A 20,386-nucleotide genomic window follows, 5' to 3' on the forward strand; every position below is an offset into this window, starting at 1 on the left:
AATTGCAAGGTTCGTAGGATGTCTTTTGCTACAATTTCTAAAAAAAATTCAATTCGTTCGATTTATTTTATTCTTATAAGGTTTTTAAAATAGGGTGTGGGGGGGGTGGGCACGTGACATAGGGCATGATAGAATAGATATATGTATATAAAATAGAACTTACAATTAGTATCTAAACGGGAGATTCATATGTTTTTTTTTATATATATGTACACGTTTCTACAAAAAGGCTCGAACGCGTGTTATATAATTATAAGATCTTACAAAGAAGCTTTAATTACAGCATTGTTAGCGATATTACTTTTGTATTATATATTTATACACTTAAATGTCACAAAAAAGGAAAGCTGTACATTATCGGTTAAGTCTGAGCCTCTTTGCAAGTAAATATAGGACATACTAAAAAATAATAATAATAATAATAATAATAATAATAATAATAATAATAATAATAAAATTAAAAATATAATAATAATTATAATAATACTAATATACTAATACTAATACTAATAATATCAAATAAAAAAATAATTATAATAATTAATAATAATAAAAATCATAAAAATAAATAATAATAATAATAATAATAACAATATTATTATTAATAATAATAAGAAGAATAATTGTAATAATAATAATAATAGTGGTAGTAGTTGTAGTAACAATATTAACGCTAATGGTAGCAGTTGTAATAAGTAGTAGTAATAGTAATAGTAGTAACAGTAGTAGTAACAGTAGCAGTGTAGTAGTAGTAGTAGTAGTAGTAGTAGAAAGAAGTAGTAGTAGGTATATAGTTATAGTAGAAATGGTAATTATAATTAATGATAGTAACAATATTACTAGTAATAATGATAACAATAATGATGATACGAGAAATATGATAAACTGAATGATAGAAATAGTCGAGCTTAAAATGGATTTATACATGTGAATCGAGGGTAATGGTGCGTATGAAGCAAGCAGTGCGATACGAACTAAAAGGATACAAGCATAGCAAATGCTGTCTCGTCTACATGATAGAAATATCTGTTACGATTTCGACAAAGCGGATAAAGCAAGGAAGCTTCTTGTCTTTCTTTTGTCTATTTTAAACTTTTTTTTCTTTTTAGAACACAGAACATAGAAAGTAAATCTCTTGTTTTATTTTCATCTGAAAGACACAACATTGCGAAACTTCTTTGCATCCCCGCTTCGTTCGACTTTTAAAATCTTTTTTATGTTTTTCGGTTATAGGACCGTTCTTGATATTTTTTTACCTTTTTCTCAAATGCACGTTGGAAGATGCCGACGTGGCGGGTGGGGGTGGGGGTGGAGCACCCCGTTCCCTGATTCTGACAATTGTTAGCATTTGTTAGTGCAATAGAGATCACACTTTTGTGTGTTTACTATTTGCGGTGTTTCGTGTTTCTATAATATTTTGCTTTTATTTCTCGCGATAGTCGTGTCATTTTTTTTATTTTATTTTTTGCGTTTCGTTGGGTGTAGCGTGATATTATAATTTCTATTTTTTTTTTGGTTTTTGTTTTTTTAGTCCGTTTGTGTGATTGCTCTCATTTGCAAGTCGCATTTTCATTTGTTGGTGTTTCCTCTTTCCACACTTATTCAAGAGTGATCTTGCTTGTGTGTCCTACATGTGTGCGTGCGTGTGTGTGTGTGTCTCTGTGTGCATGTGCATAATATATAATAGGACATATGTGGTTGCGTAAGCGAGAGAGATCAATTCAGGAGGAATAAACTTAATATAAACGCGATCAATAATTACAATCGTACGAATCCGCGCGTAATATAATGTTGTATGATAAATTGTTATTATTCCATTGAAACGCGTTAGAATTTTCTTTTTTCTTTTTTTTTTTTTGTTTAATCGTCGAGCCGACATCGAAAAAATGATTGTCTATTTTATCATATTATTTGTAAACACGATTTCTACTATTCTACGTTGTCGATATCACATATTATGTTGAACTTTCAATAAGTACGCTCGTACGAAAATCTATGTAAAATTGAAGTGGGATTGAAAAAACAAGGGTTTGGAAGGAAGTGATGAGGAATGGGAAAAAAAAAAAAAATATTGCCAAGTGCAAAAGATTTACAGCGAAGATTTATTCGCTCTTATCGATGATTATTATAGATTTTCTTCTTTGTTCTCTCTTCCCTTTCGTTATCCTTATTTTTCCTAAGATGGGGTTGCCCATGTTTTTTCTTCTCATTTTCCTTCTAATATCTCAAGTATAAAAATACTATTCTAAAATGGTCGAACTGTTTCGCTCGTATGAATAATAATATTGCTAGTAAGTCTTTACGGTTTTCTTTTTACGTTAAAATCGATCACATATATATATATACTCATATATATATATTTATATATGTAGTATGTTATATATGTGTATACTCAATACTCGCATTTGTAATAATACATTTACGTATGTAATAATATATGCAATAATTACCGCTAAATATAGAATTAGAAAAAGATCATGAAAGACTATTGTTAATCGCGCGTACACATCATCGTTTCTTGTATCTTTTATCTAAGCTCGCGACATTACGTTCTACATTTAGGCTATTCGTTGGTTCGATTCGTCCTCTACGTATATAAAAAGCTTCATTATAATTTTTCTTTTCTATTATCTTTCTCTTATTTCTTTTCTCTATTTAATATTCTCTACTTTAACATTGCAAGATAATATAATTAATGTTTTCGGACTCTTCGCGAACTCGTATGATTCAAACCCGACGAAACCCCCCCCACCCACTGTGTCCACCTAAAATGATTTGCTACAAACGTTTATCGGTAAAATTACAAATGTTCTTCTATACAATATGTTGTTCGACAAGAAATAAAAATAGATATCTATATATTGACTACACGGTGAGTACGTATATCCCGTTTGTATCAATAATAAGACTGCGCTGCGTATGTGTGTGTATATGTGTAATTTGTAGTCAAAACAATTGAGGCTCGGAGCATGGAGTCGAGTTTAATTAAAGGAACAAATGCCTAAAAAACCCGTATATAGAACGGTTCGCGCGGAAGAAACGTGCGGGAGCGCGGAAGAGCATCACGAAAACTTTCTTAAATTGTTCTAATTCAAAAATGATTAGTATGCACGCACTATGATGTTATCGGTATTTGCCCGATATGACAAGATACACATTAGCGGAAGAAGCTAAAACGGTCTAACGCTTGAATGAACAATACGATAGAATATGATACTATAATAATAATAATAATAATAATAATAATAATAATAATAATGATAATAATAATTATAATGGTAGTAATAATAATAATGATAATAATAATTATAATGGTAGTAATAATAATAATAATAATAATAATAATAATACTAGTAATGATAATAATAATAATAATAATTAATAATTAATAATTAATAATAATAAATTCTTCATCTACGGCTATTTGATATATATATATATATATACTATATAATCTTGGATAAAATTGACAACTATTAATCGAAAACGATGATCGTAATATAAACGTATGTATACATGTATATATAAATATATACATATATATACACATAGGTTTAGGTAGAGCTATAATTTATAATATCAATTAGAATCCCTTTGGTGAATGGAAATAGATGAGAGGAAATGATTAGGATAAATCGTTAAGGGAGGATGAAAATCAACCAAAGTGAGTGAAGGGAACCCAATTAGGATATGTGAGAGGTGGTTGATGTGGCAGTGCGTGTGTTGCTGCGTGTGTGTGATAGTGTAGGCTACGGGCGGCTCCTGGTGGCATTACTGGAACGGCAATCGCTGACTGGGCCTGATGGGCCTGATGACCGACCACGTCTACGGGGAACGGTCCCGTTGTGGGTGCACCTGGTACCGGAACAGCCGCCGAAGCAGCCGAGGCAGCCGCCGTGGCAGCAGCCGCCGCTGCTGCTGCTGCAGCCTGGGCGGCAGCCGTATGGCTTGTGACATAGTACGGATTGTGTGCGGGCGGCCTCACGCTGTTGTTGTTGTCACGTTGCAAACGTAGTAGGTAGCGAACGTAGTGGATGGTAGCAGTAGTTGTCGTAGCAGTTCGTAGTCGGGTACCAAAGACACCACAAAACCAAAACCACAAAGAATTAGCCCAGAAAAAAAGGGTGCTGGCCTGCCGGAGATAGATAGGTACGAAGAAGGACTAGTTGTTGTTTTCTTGGGAATTGGATAGAAATTAAAAAAGGCAGAGAGATAGAGAGAGAAAGAAAAAGAGAAAGAGAGAGGGAGAAAATGAAAAGTTAGTTCGAGAGGAATCATGGATTTCCCATCCTGGCCTGCGTTCAACGTGTTACACGATGCTTCTACCTTTGATCGCGTCAACGGAGATAAAGGTTAATATGTTTGATATCATTATCATCGTATTCAGATAATTTATAGTTGTTAAATGTAAAAAATAATAAATTGTAGATACAATTTGACAAAATCAGTTTAGAATATGCAACATGTCGCGATAAAAAGAAAAATATATATTGGATGATGATCCTGTTAATTTGTATTTTGTTGATGAATAGAAAATATTTCAATTGGCGAATAGCAGAAAAATTGTTGATTACTCTATCCCCGTTTCACGCGTTCGGTAGTAAGTTATAGCAAGCTTGATCAAAGAGGGAATGAAAGGTTTAGAAATTCGGAAATAATGGGATCTACAGAAATGATAAGCGCCAAAAGCGACAAAAGCTTTTTGAAAAAGCCACTGCAGTACAACACGCGTCTTTTTTTCTTTTTTTTTATATATATGTTTTCCGCTTCTTTTTTGTTTTGTTTAATTCGTTAACGGTTTCTTTTTCTTTTCTTGAGTCGTGAAAGAAAAAATATCCCGCGAAAATAATGACGTAGACGACTTTCGTCCATAAATTAATTTTCCTCCCGGCTGGCAGGTAAACACAACGCTGCGAAGAAACTTGAAGTTATTTTTTTCTTTGGAAGGTGCGGAAAGGAACGAACGAACGAACGAAGAAAATAGAATTGAAGCTATTTTTGAAAGACGCGCGATAAAAAAGATACTCGTGTGCAAAGCCGCGATGATGATGGGTGTCACGTTCGAAAATTGTGTGTGTCAAAAATGTAAGAAAAATGTGAAAGAAGTTTTTCAATGACAACGACGACGATAACGATTTTGATTAATATTACGTGACGTTAAACAAAAAATTTTACGAAAGGTTCGAAAAGAAAAATACGTTCCAGTCGCGAAAATTGAAATATTAATTTTGAAGAGATCGATTTTCTGAAAAATTGTAAAAACTTGCAGGTGCCATCTCTCTTGTAAAGAAGTGATTATAGTATAAAAACAAAAAAAAAAGAGAGAGAAAAAAAAAACATAAAACAAGAGAAGTTGCGAAATGAAAGGTGAGAAAAACAGTCCAGTACGTACGACCCGCTTCCAGTAATGCCAATCAGGTATTTCGAGGTATCACACGACGATACCTCGAGCACAGAGAAAGAAAGATAGAATGAGAGTTATACGTATGCGCACGACCCTAGTTCACTTAGCATACATACATACACACATACACACACACACACACACACACACATATCGTTGTTCTAACTCGTGTACGAGTGTGTGCTTAATTGTGAGAGCGTTTTACCATTGTGTGTATAAAATGAGCGCCATATCAAAGCCCATTCTAACAGCGTATGTGTTGAGGAGGCACAGAAAAATAGACAGAGAGCGGCGGCGTGATGATGAGCTTCTTTTAAATATTTTCATAAGAAAATCAAATAATCCAAAAAAGACATAAACGGAAAATATTTTTAGCTGACAAGAGAAAAATTAATTTATGGACACGAAGTGTGGAGACTCGCGTTGCATGCGACATGATTTATGTTAAACGATGACAGCCGAACGAACGACCGAACCGGAAGGAAGAGAACATTGCAAAACTGTGGACGAAGAGACAGAGATAGATAGATAGATAGATAGAGAGTAAGAGAAATAGGTGAGAGAAGTTCTTTTCTCTCGTATAAAAAAGACTTTTTTTACAGGTCTTATATAACACGTCCATAAAGTTATACAATTTTATTTGTCGTTCTTCCGTCCGAGTCATTCGTTCGTACGATGAAGGCGAAAAATTATATTAGCTAGCACTGTTCGTACTACGTTTTATATGTAATTATTACGCCGCACTATACATATATTGAATATACGTATAACATTTATAATCAAATCCCTGAGATTAAAATAGTCATCTCCGACGTACGACCGTTTTTTTTTTTTCTCTTTTTTTTACCGAGGATAAAAACGAATGTCCGACGATAATATTGTCAGTCGTGAATGAATCTGACGTTAATTAATATCGTTATATCGAGTTATCTTAAACGCAATGTAAATTGAAATAGATTGTTACCTGTTCTGCGCGATTTTCCTCAAAGTATCCGGACTTCGTATGAGTTTGTCCAACGTCTGAGTGAGATTGGCGAAGGTAGGCCGATGAGTTCGTTCTTTCTGCCAACAGTCGAGCATTAATTGATAAATTGCTTCGGGACAATCCATTGGAGCTGGAAGTCTGTATCCTTTTTCGATCGACTTTATCACGTCTTGGTTAGACCAATTCCAATATGGTCTTTCACCATAGGACATGACTTCCCAACAAACGATACCCATACTCCAAACATCGGAGGCGCTAGTGAATTTACGGAATGCTATTGCTTCTGGTGCTGTCCATCGTACCGGAATCTTACCGCCCTAATTTTAACCAATAAGATATCACACATAATTATACGTCAGTACATAAATTATATATCGATATTACTAATAAAATAAAGAAATTTGTTCTAATTTGTTTGAAACGTACCCTGGTCGTATATGCACCCTCTGTCGCACTTTCAATCTCTCGGCTCAGTCCAAAATCAGCTATCTTACAAACCAGAGCAGCATTCACTAGGACATTCCTTGCCGCGAGATCACGATGCACGTAATTCATTTCAGCGAGATACTGCATACCACTTGCTATGCCACGGAGCATACCGACGAGTTGGAGCACTTGGAATTTACCGTCGTTCGCGCGAAGGAAAGTGTCCAAACTTCCGTTCTCCATAAATTCAGTAATGATCATCACTGGATTGCTCTTGGTCACAACACCCTGAAGGAATATCACATTAGGGTGCTCGAATTGACCCATTATTGAGGCCTCCGTTAAAAAGTCGTTCCGTGCTTTGTCAGCAGAGCCTGGTTTCAGTGTCTTTATGGCAACGTCGATTTCCGTTCGACCATCTGGTGGTAGTTTCAACTTGCCACGACAAACGTCACCGAATTCACCACCGCCTATGAAAAATTATATTGCGTTTTAGTAGTTGCACATGTATCTAGTAACGATATAATACACAAAAAGATAATTTTAATTTACCAATGATGGCTTCTATTGTGATGTATCCAGCGTCAATCTCTCTTGCAAATTCTCGAACTGCCTGATTTGGATCTTCGTAGGTGTGAGGATCAACGTAACTCCTAGCACCAGTGCCACCTGTACCTCCAGCACCCGCTCCAGTTACTCCCACTGCAGGCGTGAACAGCGGCGTCGTCACTGCAACGTCACGAAAACAGAGTTCATTATATTAAGACGGGGGTCGGTGTGTGTGTGTGAAATTTAAGCGGAACTTTTTCAACATTATTTTCATCCCGTAAACACTCGCACACCTTTATTTTTTTTTTTTTTATATATTGCTTTTCTTTGTACGCGATTTTTCGAAATGAAATTTCATAAACTCCAAATAACAATGCAATCAAAAAAAAAAAAAAACCAAACTTTTAGGATATTCGATAATTAGTTTTAATTCTTCTCTAAATTGCTTTTGCAAATTTCTTTTTTATTTTATTTTTCCTTTTCTTTTCTTTTTTTTTTGGTACAAAGAAACAAAACTTTTATCGAATTTATAATTCTTTTGAATGAACAAATTCACATGCCAGTACCATAATATTGTTACATGCCTGGACATTGAATTGTTTATCAAGTACGATGCATCCGACTCGTTAGTACTATATTGGTGTTCATCTTATCTGATGGCGGATGTTTCCGGGTCTATACTTTTAAAAAATATATACTATATATATATATATATATATATAGGACAACAGAGTAAATATCGCTGGTTTTGTTTCATTTCTTTCTCTTTCTTTTTCTTCCTTTATCTTTCTCTCTCTCTCTCTCTCTCTCTCCTCCCTTCCTCTTTCCACCCTTTCTCCCCTTCTTTCACTCTCTCTTTCTCTCTTTCTCTCTACCTTTTTTTTTTCCCTCCCTCTTTCTGTAAATCGATATAAACCCAGTATACATCCGTCGTTTCTTGTAGAATATTACAGAAAGGAGATATAATAGAGTCGGTCATCGGTGAAGAGAAGTAACAAAAAGGTAATCAGAACACGGTGCAATTTTGAGATACCAGAAATGATGCATGCTCTATACTTGATACGCTAAATTCTAGAAACGGCGATAGGAGAAAAAAAAGAAAATAACTTCTGTTGGTTGGATGATAAAAGCGGAATTGTTGCGAAACTAACGTATGATGCGTATCCATCCCTGAGCTCAAGCCGTAATCAATATAGGTATATATATATATATATATATATATTTACGTATTTATGTATGTGTAGGTATGTTGTCGCGAAAGAAGAGAATAGAAAAAAAGGATTAACGGATTGACGAGCTGTAATTTCGATTAAGATTTCTTTAGATTTGCTAGCAAAGCACTTACGCGACGACTTGCTCTTGTTGTTGGTATGGGTTGTCACAATCGGTGAACTGTCCATTTTGCAGTGCACTGTGAACAACACAACAACCAACACACTGATTGACAAACAGCAAAAAAAAGAAAAAAAGCTGCGGGTCTTTGCAATGATGAGAATTCGAATGACGCGCTCGTTATAAATTATCGATTATTCTTTTTAATGTCGAGAAAGATAATAATGATCAATGTGAGAAGAGATGATTCTATATAACGCGAGCAACACGATGATTTTCTTCGAAAAACAACATATTTCTCGCAAATTTCATTTATTTTAGATTCCTCGCGAATATGCTATAAACGAACAGAGAAAAAACGATAGAAGATAATACGTCAAATGATACGTGTAACATCAATACGATTAAAAACTCACATGCAAAACGTATATATAATATAAAATAAACAAAAAAAAAGAGAGAAAGAGAAAAACGATGCAACACACATATGCAAGCAATAACGACAAATGCTCGCATACTTCCGTTTAAAACTAACGAGACGAAGCGATGTGAGCGTTGGTCGATTCGTTGATCGTTTTTATTGTTTCTATTTTTCCTTTTTAAAACGAATTCAACGCGAACGGAAGTACGCGTGCAAGTCGTTTCTACGCTATTTAATTACTAAACGTCAAAAGATGCATGAATCATGTATACATATATGTATATATATATACGGGGGTGCAAGAAAATAAAATCTATGCAAAAACCGAGAATCCTAAAGAAGAAAAAAAAACTTGAGGTGTTGGAGAAGACTTACTGTAGGTCACAACTAGTCCTGTAGTAGCAGGCGATTGTGTACATTGTTTCATTGGGTTTTTTCATGGATTTTTCATGGAGGCAGGTTCGATAGATTAGGGGAATCGCACATGAAAAGAAAGAATCGAAAGAATGTGGTTAGAATAATTATTATATCGTCTACGGGCCAAATCGAATGTGAATTTTGGTCAGAAAGCGATCGTGTCTCTCACTGTAACTACGTCCTCCACAAAAAAAAAGAAAAGATGAGGACATCGGAAGAAGGGCCCCCCGACTGCCTTTTCTCTTCTTGCTTCTCTTTTTTTTTTTTTTCTTTTTTCTTTCTTTCTCTTGATTTCGCAGTTTCTCTATCGCTTTCATTTATATCTCACTCACATTCTCTCTTTCATCCAACACACACACGTACGTGTATGCGCATGCACGCACGTACGACACGCATATCACCCACCACACACGCACGTGTACGCGTACGCGCAAAGAAAGATCATACTAAATAAAATATACTGGATGTTTAGTGACAAGACATTATATCGTAAGGGGGTTTGTATACAAGGGGTGTTCGAAAGTGGATCTTTTCAATACTTGCTGGTTCTAAATGGGTCAGTGGTTTAAAAATGTATTAGTCACAAGACACGAGGGCGCAGTGAGACAACTATGATAGTGATAGGGGGGTGTGGTAGCGATAATAATAAGTTTATAATAAATAGAATAGAATAGTTGGAGCCGTCTGGCGAGCGATAAACGTACCTTCGCCGTTTCTGTATTCCAAGGTGTCACAATCGCTCGGCTGTTTCTTGTTACACTCGTCTGAGGCCCTGCTGCATCGAAATTGCATTATATGAGTCGAGTCGAGTGAAGCGTATGGGTTTAAATGTAAAGGGTTTCTGTGAAGAGGTTCTTTCTTTTAAAAAAAGATGAGAAAAACGATATTTTAAGCGATTCGGTTACCTTCTCAGGAAGAGAACAGTCAAGACGATGATAATAACTAGAAGGACGACGACTGCAACAACTGCACCGGCGATAATTCTAACCTGCATATTATCATCTTCACCAACATAGTCTAAAATATAATAAGGTATCATGTTAAAAAAAACGAGTTTAATAATTTATATAATACAATATTCTACGTGTCATTTTACCAAGTCCCATAGCGTGAGGTGTCTTTTTGTAGATAACAGGGGTATATTCGCCCCAGCCACGTGTCGTTTTAGCTCGAACCTGAATCGCGTAATCTGTTGATGGTTTTAGGCCTTTAAACGTGGCAGAGAGATCCGAAGTTTGGATCACAGTGGCGTTAATGGCATCGTCAAAGCGAGGATAACACCTCACTGTAAAAATTGAAAGTTTCAATAAACATCTTCGACTTCATAGATATAAATTAGAATTTAGCATAAAAACACGAATTCATATAATTACCTTCGTATCTCTCGACGTGATCGCTGTCTCCACCTACTTCTGTAACCGGTGCATCCCAACTAATGCTCAGTTCGGAACTTTTGACGCTAGTGATTCTAACATTGCTGACTAAACTTGGTACGCTCGCTTCTGTGGTGACCGTGATGTCCACGTATTCCGACTTTCCAGCTTGAGCAGACACCCCATTTTCGGCGAACACTTGAAAACGGTAGGTCGTTACAGCATTTAGGCCTGTAATCGTGATCTTCGTATCGTTGAAAATCTCCTGTTATGACAAACATGCGTTATAGAGTAAAACAAATGTGATAAGAATTAAAAGTTTCAATCATGTTTATCAGTTTACCGTGTTGGGTATGTATTTAACACCCATACTGCATGCATCGCAAACGACTCTATAAGTTGTGTCGGTCCTACCACCGAGTTTGTGCGGTGCGTTCCACGAAAGAATCACCGTAGATTGGTCCACGAAATTGACGGTTAAGTTCTGAGGTGCCGACGGTGGTTCTGGCAGATAGAAAGAAGCAAATGATTATAAAATAAAAACAGTCAAAGGATATCAAATAAGATTAGATTCCAATTAGAGGAAAACTTACGTGTGCAGGGCATAATCTTGGGATCATCCACGGCTCTATAATAATCGGTATCGCACCGACACTCGGTGATAGCGTACTCGGTGGATTTACTATGATTGGGACACTCCTCGCAGCTGTGAGGTCCAGCCTCGTGCTTGAATCTACCGATCGGGCACTGAATGCATTGTTGTTGTTCAACATCCGCTTGGTAGCCAGGTTTGCAATGACATCCACCACTGGGTAGATACCATTTACCATCACCCTTGCAGAGGAACGTCGGTGTTTCGATTTTAATGGCATTTTCTACGCAGGTGCCGATCGTTTGTTCGACCACGGCAACTTCGCGGCCGGTCGGTGTCGCCGGATAATGAGCAAAGTTAACCGAAATCTCTGGACAACTTATGTAATAAACCTTTATAGCGAGAAGCGAGATGCAGGCACCTTGATCACGGAACGCAAAGTATATGCCTTTTTTCGTCACTGGTACGGATTTGATTTCAGTGTTAATCACCACTTCCGTATTTGTGTTGAATCTACCCTCGCCAGCGGCTATGCGTCCTGAAACGTTTCGAACATTATCACATATATATTTTCTTATTTCTCTCGATGATAAATCAAATATTAACTTTTACGGATATAAAAAGATTCATGCGGATTTATCTAAAACTTACCGATTAGTTTATAACTGTCCGGCTCCCATGGAGGTGGCTCTTTCGTAGCGGCGTCAAACTCGTAGTAGAGAAGACTGAAGGTTTCCTTGCAGCTAAGAGCATTTCCAGGGAACAACGAGCAGTCTCGTGTCGTGAATTTGATTTCTATGTACATGCGGTTCGCCGGACCCCTCTCGATAAACGGCGTCCAGAGCCAATTGTTCACGTTGTTGTAAGCGACGTCGCAGACGACGTAACTCCGCCAATTGATGCCCTTGTCGAAGTTTGTGAACGACTCTTCCACCCACTGTAAGTAACGAACGAAAGTGTCCTTAATTATCGAACTCCGTTCTACGATGTAAACAACTTCTATCTAATTGCGTGGAGTACCACATTGGTGGTACTCCTCTCTCTTAGCCTACCAATGACGGGTTAAGGACGCGCGACGGAAGGTACGGAGACCTCTTCTCGTCGACTATTTTTGGAGCGAGACTCGCAATCACGAAATCGTCAAACGAATCAGACCGTATTAAGTCCTTAGGGAACTTCGTTTTCGACTCCTACGACTTCCCACCTCTAATTTTCGTTTGTTTGCTTCTTTTTTGCATCCATCCGTTTGCGCGTAACCTGCGCGCCGCCGGTACTATTTCGTTGAACGCAAATTTACATCGAGCAAACAGTAAATCACGTCGTCGTCGTCGTCGTTCGTACTTGTTGTATAAGAGAAATTCGTAAACTCATTTCAAATACTCTCTCTCTTATGCAATTTCATTGAAAAGTTGCGCGTTCAAATTTGACGCGTCCACCACCACTAACAATTAATTGCAAGCAGCCTCTGTGTTTTGTGTTTCCGTTCATTTCGATCGATTATCACGACTCGATAAAACAACTCTCTTTCTCTCTCTCTCTCTCTCTCTCTCGTTCTCGAGAGTACACGAAACAACAATGCAACCACCCCTGTGCTTGGAAAAAAGAACAAGCAAAAAAATAGGATTTACAATAGACTATCGGAAAACGGGGCCATGGAGAAGGGGAAGCGAGTCTTGATACGAGTGAACGTAGGTAATGTACTACATATAACTTCCATTGACGTTGCGAAAGAACAACGCGAATCGGCTTCTTTTCTCAAAGGAGGACGCGGAACTGTTGTTTTGCTCGTTTTTAACATATGCTTTTAAATACACGATAGAGAAATATTTTCGACGGATTTTTCACCTCGTATATGTAAGTATGTATTATATGTACGTAGGTGTGTATATATACGTATGAACATTAAAGGGTGACCTATTTTATTTCGCGCGAAGAGTGGTAAGAGTAAAGAAAGAAACTTAGAAAGCAAGAAAAAGAAAGATAGAGAAAGAAGAAAGGAGAGTAAATTTATTTCAATCGTATCCTTATCGAATATTTTCAAGAGCGATACTAAAAATGTATTTACAAGAACGCGTAGGTTTTCACGCGTAAACATAAGCAAAGTTTACCCTCCTCCGAAGGAACAAGTCAGCATCGAGTGAAATCAGCTTTTCTCGAATCCTTCGGATTCCCCGAGGCGTATCCCGCGCAAAACGGGTTTTACGGTCGCTTTGCGGAAGAGGCTACGAGTTCTCGTAGTCAGCAAACGGGCTTCTCCTTCTTCTTCTTCTTCTTCTTCTTCTTGTCTTGTCTTGTCTTTAAAAGAAGGTAAGGGGAAAGTCTTTTTGGCTCGGGGACTACCGCAGTTGGGATCTTCTCTCAGATTCGAGGATCAAGCTTTATCGATTTAGATACATATACGGATTGTATTTATGTATGTATATATGTATAAATGGATATACTTTAAATACATACACACATATACCTATTGGTAATATCCTAGATTTTGCTCGAGGGCTCGGCTCGCTTCGATATCCTGTGTGTATCCTTGATCCTTCTTCTTCTTCTTCTTTTTCTTAGTGAAAGAAAGAAAGAGAAGATGATAGGTCGTCGACTTGCGACAAACAGACCGCAAGGAATTACCGGCGCGCGTTACCATTAGTTTTATTGCCTCCCTTGACTCGAGGAGCTCGTCCCGTGAGAGACCGCAAAAAGTTCCGGCCGAGCAAGAAGGATCCGTCCGTCCGTTCCGTCCCGTCCTCCTTGCTCATCGTCTTCGTCGTTGTCGTTGTCGTTGTCATTGTCGTCTCCTTCGATACGCTATATGCTCCAGAGAAAGAGAGAAAGGAGAGACAAAAGGGAGAGGAAAGATAGCGAATCGAGCAGCCCAGGGCTCCCCCTCTTGCCTCCCCACCCTCCACCCAACCGTACTGAAGATTTCCTCTCGCGAATGTCTTTCCGGCAGGGAGGTCGTAATAAATTCCTTCTATGGTTCCACGCTTACGTGAAGAAATTATTGCGGAGTCCATGATAAAAAGAAGTAGGAAAAAAGATGATGCCTGCTTCTTTTTGGCTATTATCTCTTTCTCTTTCTCTTTCTCTTTCTCTTTCTTTCTTTTTTTCTTTCTTATACTTCCATTCGTTTTGTTCTTTTTTTCTCTCCTTTTATTTAGGATATGGAAAAACGAGAAGATAGAAGAGAAATGAGATCCCTGTGTGCCAGAATGCTGTATTATTCCGTAACGACTTTCTTTGTGCCTTCTTACTCTGCTTCGGAACGATAACGAAACGTTTTCTACGTTAGTTCGCGCGAGGAATCGTTTTCTATTCGAAGGCATCGTATCTTCTTCCTTCTTCAAGCTCCAACGGGTTTAAGAAAATCTTTCACGGATCTCGTGAAGAATCTTCCTTGCAAATCACTCCCTTAACCCCCCTCCTCCTTCTCCCCCACCCCCCCCAACACCGTCTTTCTTTCTTTCTTTCTTTCTCTTATTCCATAAGATTATATTTTCATCACCACCCATCGCATCTTGATAAACGTTTAAACACGCCCTTGGCCGGCCCGATCTTTCCATTTTTCTTTTTTCATGAATCCTCTCTTTTTTCTTGGCTAATATTGTAGATTTAAATTGTCGATTTAGAACAAAGGCAATAAAGCCGCATCTGTATTGTTTCTTTCTTAATAGAAGTGGGAAAGAGAGAGAGAGAGAGAGAGAGAGGAGAGATCGTGAATGAAAAGAGATCGAGAAGGGCTATCTGATTTTATTATCATCCGACACGCTAGATATCCTTTTATGGAGTAAATTGGGATGAAAGAAAAAAGGGAGAGACAAATCTTGCTTAATTCAAAGGTTAACAAAAGTTTCTAAACAAAAATATGAAAAACAAATAGAGATAGATAGATAGATAGATAGAGAGAAAAAAAAAGGTCTGTTAGGTGAAAATTTTCATCTTTTTCTCTCTTCCCTTGAATCACGCAAAACTACGTCTAAGTATGCGCGTTTAGAGGTATTATCTTAAAAGAGGAAGATATTCGAAAAGCTTGAAAAAAAGAATGAGAAAAAGATAAAGAGAGAGAGAGAGAGAGAGAGAGAGCGAATGGTTAAGGATGGAAGAAAAAGAATTCTCTCTACCCCATCTTCTACCCATCCTCTCTCTCTTTCTATCTCTCTGTTCCCCTCTCATCGTAATATTGCCACCATAATCGCAATTCCGATGGTGTAGCCGCTCCCATTGGAGTGTGGAGGGTAGAGAAAGTACGGGAAGACTACGTGGAGGCTGTGTCTGGGGTGGACGAACTTTTAGTCTACTGGAGGGGTTCGTGGATCTTAATATATATTGAGCTCTCGTGCACTCCACCCCTTGCGTCCTTGGGGCTTGCCGTTGGTAGTAGTAGTAGTAATAGTGCCACCCTCTCTCTTTCCTTCTCTCTCTCTTTCCCTCTTCTCTTTCTCCAGCCAACTCACTTCCTTCATCACCCAATAGCGTTGCACCGGCAGGCACGTAGATTCTCTTCGTCGAGGTAGGTATTACGTGCGTGTTCGCTACAGGTCGTTCCATAACGAACCCCGGAGACAGGTGCTGACTGGAAGTGGAAGCATGGAAGATTAATACCAGCTCTTAATTCACCATGGAACGCTTCTACTACGTTCTCGCCTTCGACTTTTCTCGCCTCGTGATCTCTTTTTTCTATTTCTTTCTTTCTTTCTTTCTTTCTTTCTTTCTTTCTTTCTTTCTTTCTTTCTCTTTATATATATATATATATATTTCTATTTTTCTCTATTTCTTTCTCTCCCTATCTCTCTTTAGACGTACAACTTATTTCAAAGTTGTTATTGCCCTGGGAGTCTCAAGCGTGTTATGTAATAACAATAGCAGTGATACTTTTTTCGGAGGAAATCATGAGAGATACTTGCTAAGTTTCTCTACTTATTTCTTTCGCATGGAGGAAATGAGAATCATATTTTAGAAAATCGTACAAAATTGTATATATACCGTATGAGAAAGTTATAACGGATTATTTTATTTATTATCTTTTTTCCTTTTTTTACATATTACAAATTGAAGATAATTCTGAAATATATATATTTCAGAGAAAGGGGACATAATTATAGAAAATGATTCAGTCAGTCAGTCAGTCAATCAGTCTGTATTTTCTTCTCCATAGAATTCGCTTTTGTTTCAACGTAGAAATCTTTTTGTCTCCCCTTTTCTGTTTTTTTTTTTTTTCTTTTTTTTTCCACCTATGAAAAATGGTTCATAGAAGACACGAACTTGACGTTTTCATAGGACTCGTCTCTATCACCACGTTAGAAGAAGCTGAGACTCGTTGGAAGAGACAACAAAAAAAAAAAAAAAGCGTCGGTTTATCGCCTGGAGAGGAGGAAGGGTGGGAGGGAGGGAGGGAGGGATTCTTCTACCGCGAGATCGGAGTAATTCGAAAAGAATAGAACGTGGCAGAAGAGAATGGAAGGTTGTTTTGAAGCGGCTGGTAGTCGAGCGCGTCAGACACGCGCTCGGAGGGTGCAGCACATCACGCACGAGCAAGTGCACATATGCGAGGGTAACTCTCGCAACCCTCAACCCTCTATTCTCTTCTCATCCTCTCTCTCTCCCCCCTCCCTCTGTCTCTTTCTCTCTAGGTTGTGTTGGATAGGAAGGGGATGGATGCATCGAGGCCGTGTTCGTCGATCGAAAACTTTGCGTAGCCGTTTTATTTGGCATCCCACCTTCCTCCTACTAACCATTTTCATTCAACAAATAATCTATATACAAGTATACAATATAATTGCATTTATGTATGTATATATATATATATATATATATAAGGTATTATTTCCTTGGGAGGAATTCGAAATCGAGGAAATGGCATTTAAGGAGGATTTCTCCTTGGTTCTCAGGCGTTAACTGAGATTCCTTTTTCGCGCGGGTGAACGCGAATTACGAGAAGTCGTTGGCAAGCTCGAATGATCGAGGGTGAAATGATAAGAGACGCACGTCGAATCGTTCCCCTGAACAACACCGAGAATCCAGGGGTTGGTTGGTTGGTTGGTTGGTGCTTACTATAAGACCATCGCGTGCGTTCGTCTGAGAATTTATTTCGGGATTATTCGATAGAGAAAGAGAGAGAGTAAAAGAAAAGGAGAATGAAGGAAGAAAAAGACATATCTCTTTTTTCTTTTTCTTTATCTCTATTTCTTTCTAACGAAAAACGGGAAGGAAAAATCGTTTGGTTCGTGGTAACAGCGAAAAAGCAATTTCCACAGGGCGACCAGATTTATGATCATAAGATCGACTGACTCCGTTGAGAGATCAAGGAAAATTCGAATTTGACACGTGGCTTGATACGAATAACGCGCAACGTTTTTATTCTTTACTTGTCATAGTCTTATTTCACGTGATACGATTTTTCCGATATCGAGCTTCTATATAAAGAAATCTTTGTTTCGTTTCAATAATATTACGAAATATCTTTTGAATGAAAATCAATTGAAATAATAATATCGTATGGAATGGCTAATCTCTTTAACATTATAATTAATTTAATTATCAGTATATGATTACGTGTGATAAGATAAGGTGTTTTAGGATCAAATTGTATTGTAATATGTTAAGTTTTATTGAAATGTATGACTCTGTAAAAAAGATAATATGTATTGACACGTGAACTGTAAATGATCAAGTTGCTGATGAAGTCCCCAGTAAGGGACGAAACGTATAGTTCAAAATAAATTGTTCATTAGATTTATTAACCGTCTATAATTCCCTTTGAGACTTATATATTATTATAATTAATAGTAAATTATATTATTTGTTTCAAATTTTTCTTATCTCTTGTCACATATACAAAATAAATGTATAATTACTAGCAACGAGCGATTCTTCGAACAATCGAAACATTATATAGTATACAAATGTGAGACAAAAATGGCACGTTTTTTACGTTCATACTGAAATATTCGTGAAAAATTCGGAAGAATAGAACGAAATGTAAGAGAGTACTTCCATCCGAGGTGCCATAGTGAAAACGAGCTGTAGCCGTTTTGTACTCTCATCGGTGCTGTTCTCATTGTTCTTGCTCATTCGATATTCATCGTTGTTTAAGGTTGAAAAGATATGACACGCTTCAAAAAGTTCTTCTTCATCCTTTTCTTCTTCTTTTTTTTTTTTTTCTTTATCTTTTCTCTTCTTGTTCGTTTCTATTCGTAAATACGATCACGATTTTTTTGTTGCAAACAGCGATGAGTTATTTTTTTTTCGTGACGAGATCGTTCACTCAAATGATTCACTGCTTTGTTCGTTTTTTATTAACATTGCACGATTTATCTTAATCGTCACTTTTTGCGCTTTGTATATGCTCAATGATGACGACTACTCTTGTTGAATGTTTTTTTTTTTTTTTTCGATTGAAGATAAATAGTAACAGTTATTGTGTACAATAATGGTGAATCACATTCATATATTTCGATTACATTTTTAAATGATAAAATAAACATCGTAGAACGTTTCGTTTGGATACTGTAAAATTCTTTTCGCACATTGTTTTTAATAAATAATAATGTTTTGTCTAGTTAAAATTATTTCTGTTAAATACAAATATAAATTCATTTAATTGATACCACAAACAAAATCAACGCGAAAAGTTGAGACACGAATGTAATATTCATAAAATAAAGCACGAATGGGAAGCTATTAAAAAATTCTTAAAAAGCTAAAGAATAATGCACTGGCATGTATTACAGATCGAATGTATGCACGACGAACGACCGAGCTCGTTAAAAACTCATTGTCGATAATCCTATCCTATGTATGTATTGTATGTATGTATGTATGTGCTTATATACATAGAAAAGTTCATAACGAGGCTAACCATCGTCGCAATATTTCGAGCGTAGATTTGCGCGTCATCGGTGTCGCGTGTCAGGGAGGGAGAGGGGGTCGGGTCGAACTTGCCAATGACCATCATATCCCAACGAAACAGCTCGTCACACCGTAACGAAGAGGGCAGAACGCACAATGCATTGGGGGAGTTCATACAAGTACGACGATTTAGATTTTGCCTTTGGAGTTGCCGTCATAACGATCGCGATGAAAGGACCACCTTTTTTCTTTTTTTTTTTTTTTAACCGAATTAGGATTAGAGATTTATATTAAGCTAACGAGAAAGAGAATATATACAATATATAACATTCGTCTAGCTTCGTGAATAAAAATTCCTAGTTATTTTTTTTTTATTATAATCCTTTTAAATAATGTAAAAGACACTTATGATTTTAATGATGAACTGTGTGTAATTGTTATTTTGCTGAATCGATAATAATCATTATTTTGATTAGAGGTTTATTATACATTTAAATATTTTTTCTATTTATTTTACTCTATTTTGTAATAAGACATTCCAAACTATGACGTAACATATTAATAATATTTATATGCTGATCTTTAAGAAATATAACATTTTTATTAACTTTATTTCTTTTTCAAATATGACTTGTCTTTTTTTTTTTTTAATGATCAAGATATACGGTAATGTATATCCGACGACACTATCTCGACGAGAGGCACGTTCGTTCCTAGAAAAGGTAACAGGAGGCGTCGAGCAAAAGCGGCAGCCAACCACAGCAGCCATGCTACTCGTATTTTGCCCGAGGTACCTTTCATTCGTGCGTAACGCCAAATCCGTATTATTCAGGAGTTTCTACATAGAGGATAGAGATAGAAAGACACATACACACACACACACAAACAAACACACAGAGAGAGAGAGTTGACAGTGGCTCGATACGCATGACATCGTAGATTCTTTTTTGTTGGGATGACGGGTGAACGTGATGGCGTATGGTAGTGGTTAGGATTGGGGAAGGGGTTGGTTGTGCTCGTCATCGGTGCCGCGGTCGAAACGGCGTAT

At 37.2% G+C, this 20,386-nt stretch overlaps 1 protein-coding gene across 13 annotated transcripts in view; it reads right to left on the reverse strand.

Annotated features, from left to right (window-relative positions):
* The window catches only part of LOC106786116 (ephrin type-B receptor 1), a 95,732-nt gene that overhangs the window by 6,488 nt on the left and 68,858 nt on the right, over positions 1–20,386 (reverse strand). For 2 of the 13 annotated variants that reach the window (XM_014747171.1, XM_014747172.1), the window contains exons 3-13: positions 12,151–12,436; positions 11,501–12,037; positions 11,251–11,411; positions 10,908–11,172; positions 10,631–10,819; positions 10,440–10,551; positions 10,239–10,309; positions 9,493–9,510; positions 7,368–7,544; positions 6,816–7,285; positions 6,369–6,706 (exon numbers count right to left, since the gene is read on the reverse strand). In XM_014747171.1, coding sequence (XP_014602657.1) covers positions 6,369–6,706; positions 6,816–7,285; positions 7,368–7,544; positions 9,493–9,510; positions 10,239–10,309; positions 10,440–10,551; positions 10,631–10,819; positions 10,908–11,172; positions 11,251–11,411; positions 11,501–12,037; positions 12,151–12,436 — 2,624 coding nt within the window. Of the gene's footprint in view, positions 1–1,256; positions 1,332–3,411; positions 3,987–6,368; positions 6,707–6,815; positions 7,286–7,367; positions 7,545–9,492; positions 9,511–10,238; positions 10,310–10,439; positions 10,552–10,630; positions 10,820–10,907; positions 11,173–11,250; positions 11,412–11,500; positions 12,038–12,150; positions 12,437–20,386 lie in introns of those variants that run through there. The other 11 variants (XM_014747162.1, XM_014747167.1, XM_014747161.1 and 8 more) reach the window with 11 other exon arrangements.

Source organism: Polistes canadensis, unplaced genomic scaffold (assembly GCF_001313835.1).
Source record: "Polistes canadensis isolate GaletaPanama2010 unplaced genomic scaffold, ASM131383v1 scaffold_66, whole genome shotgun sequence".
Lineage (NCBI taxonomy): Eukaryota > Metazoa > Arthropoda > Insecta > Hymenoptera > Vespidae > Polistes > Polistes canadensis.